Raw genomic sequence first — 2,865 nt, 5'->3', positions numbered from 1 at the left:
ATGCGATGGCTGAAAGCCAAGACCTGCAAAAACAATATGCAGATGAAAAAGGAAGAGGTAAAGTGGAAAGTTCTAAGGCATTGAACTCTAAGAAACCTCCTACAACTGTAGCCTCTGCTATCTTCCGGACGACGCTTCGTCCACGGTTTATTGGACCGATTAAGGTTGTGGCCAAGCGGGACCTAGCGTAAACACTAAACCTCCCCAAACGGATGCACAATCACCCGATGTTTTACGTGGGCTTGCCCAAGCCGTACCGGAATCCGGCGCAAGTGAACGCGGAAGCGTTGGCGCCGGAGCAGATCTCACGGGCCCTCGGCGACCCAGAAGTTGAACCAGCAACTGGTTCTAAGCACGGAGTGCAACAACCTCAATTTTCAATAGAGCCAAGCGCTCCACCATTGCCTGCAGCGGTGCAACCACCTGCTTTACGGCTAGGAGTCTCGCCGACAGAGAGCGGTAGTCCTCAAGGCGAGGCAGCCGGCGCACGACGTGCTTTAAATTCTTAAGAGCGTTCTCACAGCGATATGCTACTTCAGCATGACGTTCAGCGGAGCTTTGATCACGAAGAACCTCGTCCTCAGAGCTCGAAGAGCATCACGAGTCACTGGACGGCGGTCGACGCGATCGTCACCGCCCGCCAACGAGTCTTCTCGACGAGAACGGTGACGTCCACTATCACGTGGAACGTCTAGTGAGACGACGTCGTCACCAGGGTCAAACCCAATATCTGGTGAAGTGGTGTGGATATTCCGACTCCGAAAACTCGTGGGAGTTTGAGACGCCACTTTGGCAAGATTGCCCAGATACCGTAGACACTTCTGATCAGAAAGATCAGGATGTCCAGCGTCATCATACGCCCCACGCTTCCTGGCAATAGCCAGTGAAGTAGAAGGACCATGAGCTGAGCTCAAGCAGTGGCCCTGAGCTCTTGCAGTCGAAGACACAGAGCTCGCGGGCGCATCAGGGATTAACCCAAATGTCGCAGGATGACAGTCCGAAGGAAGTCGACGGCGTGCTTTGAGTTTGGATAAATCAAATCGGTGGTGTCGCTCCACACACACGTCCACTTCTTTGTGGCTTGACTGCAGGTTATACAGTGAGGAAAGTTTCCGGTGCCGTTACACCCATAGCTCAAGAGCGCTTCGTTATCTGTAGTGCTTTCGCCAGGGGCGACCACTACAGGTATTGTCCGCATTACGGGTACACGAGAACCACCTCGTTGAGCACGTAGACAATTGCGATAAGCTTCTAACGGAATTTCTTGTGGGACCAGGAAGCGAGCTCAAAGAGCTTCCTGTGTGGCAAGTTCATCTTTGGTTTTGGCTGGGAGCCGATGATGTGGACGCGTAACGATCGAGGTACAGCGTCCTTTGTTTTCACAGCGGGATCCGCAGGGCAGAAACCATATTCCACACGAGGGTAAATGACTGGCCGTGGATGGGTGCACTTTAGAGCCGCCCTATAGGCAGCTTCAAGCTGCCGCCTCTGAGACCCGTCGAGTTCATTGGTGATTACTCCACGTTCCTCAGTTGACGAGAAATCAGGGAACAGACATGGGGTCCACAAGGCGCGAGCAGGCCTCGTATCACGCTGCTGGCGCAGCTCACCTTCCTCGTCATCCCATGCGGTAAAAAAAGAGGTGTCAGACTCATAGTCGACCACATCCTCAACGAAGCCACTCGGCATTATAAGCGTGTACGGAGCGCGACGTTTTTCTCATCGAGCCTAGGATATACATCCCCCCGTGCCGCGGACACACTGTCCGACATCGCACCGCGTATGGGAGAGGAAGTTGGTCTCTGCCCGTGCTCGCTGTCAGAACCAGCGAGACTTGGTGACTACATGTCGTAGACACAGGACTCATTGAGCAAGGAAGTTGTTAGACAGATTGAGTTGCAATGTCTAACGGACACGCGAGTCTCGTTGAGGCAATAGTCGATTAGAACTGTAAATGTTTTCAATCTTAATGGGGGAAGCGCTACGCTACGGCAGCCCCGCTGCAATCATGGTACCTGACCACACATTGAAATTACATAAATCACCGATCTACATGAATACTGACTGCTTCGCAGCCACAAGATTCGATGCGATCTTTGAGCTATATTTTTTTACAGACGTCAGGACCCTGATCTAAATCGAAAAGACTTCAGGTACGCAGTTCCTAGCCACATCCTGCACCAAGGTCAAAGAGCAAAATAGGTTCGCAACATTCGCCCCACAACGCTTCATGGGCCGATATACCATGATTTGTTGTACTGTTCACAAATGAATTAGCACAGGACAAATCGTGCCAGTATGAGAGCTTTGCCCACAGTTTGATAGTTTGGCGACAATACCATGGTGTATATGGCTCAACGCGAGCGTTAAATGAATAGGTTTTGTCAACATTATGGGGCGTTAAAAGGTCTATCTCAATTAGTCGGCGTCAGAGTAGAAAATCACCTAGTGTTAAATTTCACAATTCTCGTAGCGCTAAGTTGACACTGACGTGGACACTCGCCTAACATTCGGTTTATGCTGACAACAGCTCGGCATATGCCCACGAGTATTCTAGTATTCCTGTACAACTACATGTCAAATGTTAAATTTGAAATTGGGGGGTGTTGGGAAGCACGTTGCGTTGCGAGAATCTGCTTTTACTCTTTGAATACAAATATAGAGGGTATACCTAGTCATGAATGAAACGGGGATACACGTTCCCCTGAGTGGAGGGCGACAGTTTATAGGTGTGGATTACACAAGTTGGTGTAATCACACAGTGGTGTGGCTAAACCGTAACAAGAAGTCACCACGTGGCACTTTTGCCAATAGTAATTTAACTAAATTTAACTAAATTTTATATTAATTAGGTATTACTACCTT

At 49.9% G+C, this 2,865-nt stretch overlaps 1 protein-coding gene across 1 annotated transcript; it reads right to left on the bottom strand.

The window, feature by feature from the left end:
• Positions 1-2,164: 2,164 nt before the first annotated feature.
• PHALS_02357 (uncharacterized protein) lies at positions 2,165-2,510 on the bottom strand (the record flags this gene model as incomplete). Its single annotated transcript, XM_024716841.1, has 2 exons — positions 2,165-2,409; positions 2,492-2,510. The coding sequence occupies 2 exons, from the start codon at positions 2,508-2,510 to the stop codon at positions 2,165-2,167; spliced, it is 264 nt and encodes an 87-aa protein (XP_024582399.1).
• Positions 2,511-2,865: the final 355 nt, after the last annotated feature.

The sequence above is a fragment of the Plasmopara halstedii genome (assembly GCF_900000015.1).
Source record: "Plasmopara halstedii genome assembly, contig: Scaffold_1898, whole genome shotgun sequence".
NCBI lineage: Eukaryota > Oomycota > Peronosporomycetes > Peronosporales > Peronosporaceae > Plasmopara > Plasmopara halstedii.
Note: the sequence above shows the minus strand (reverse complement) of the source record. Positions and strands in the feature narration are given on the sequence as shown.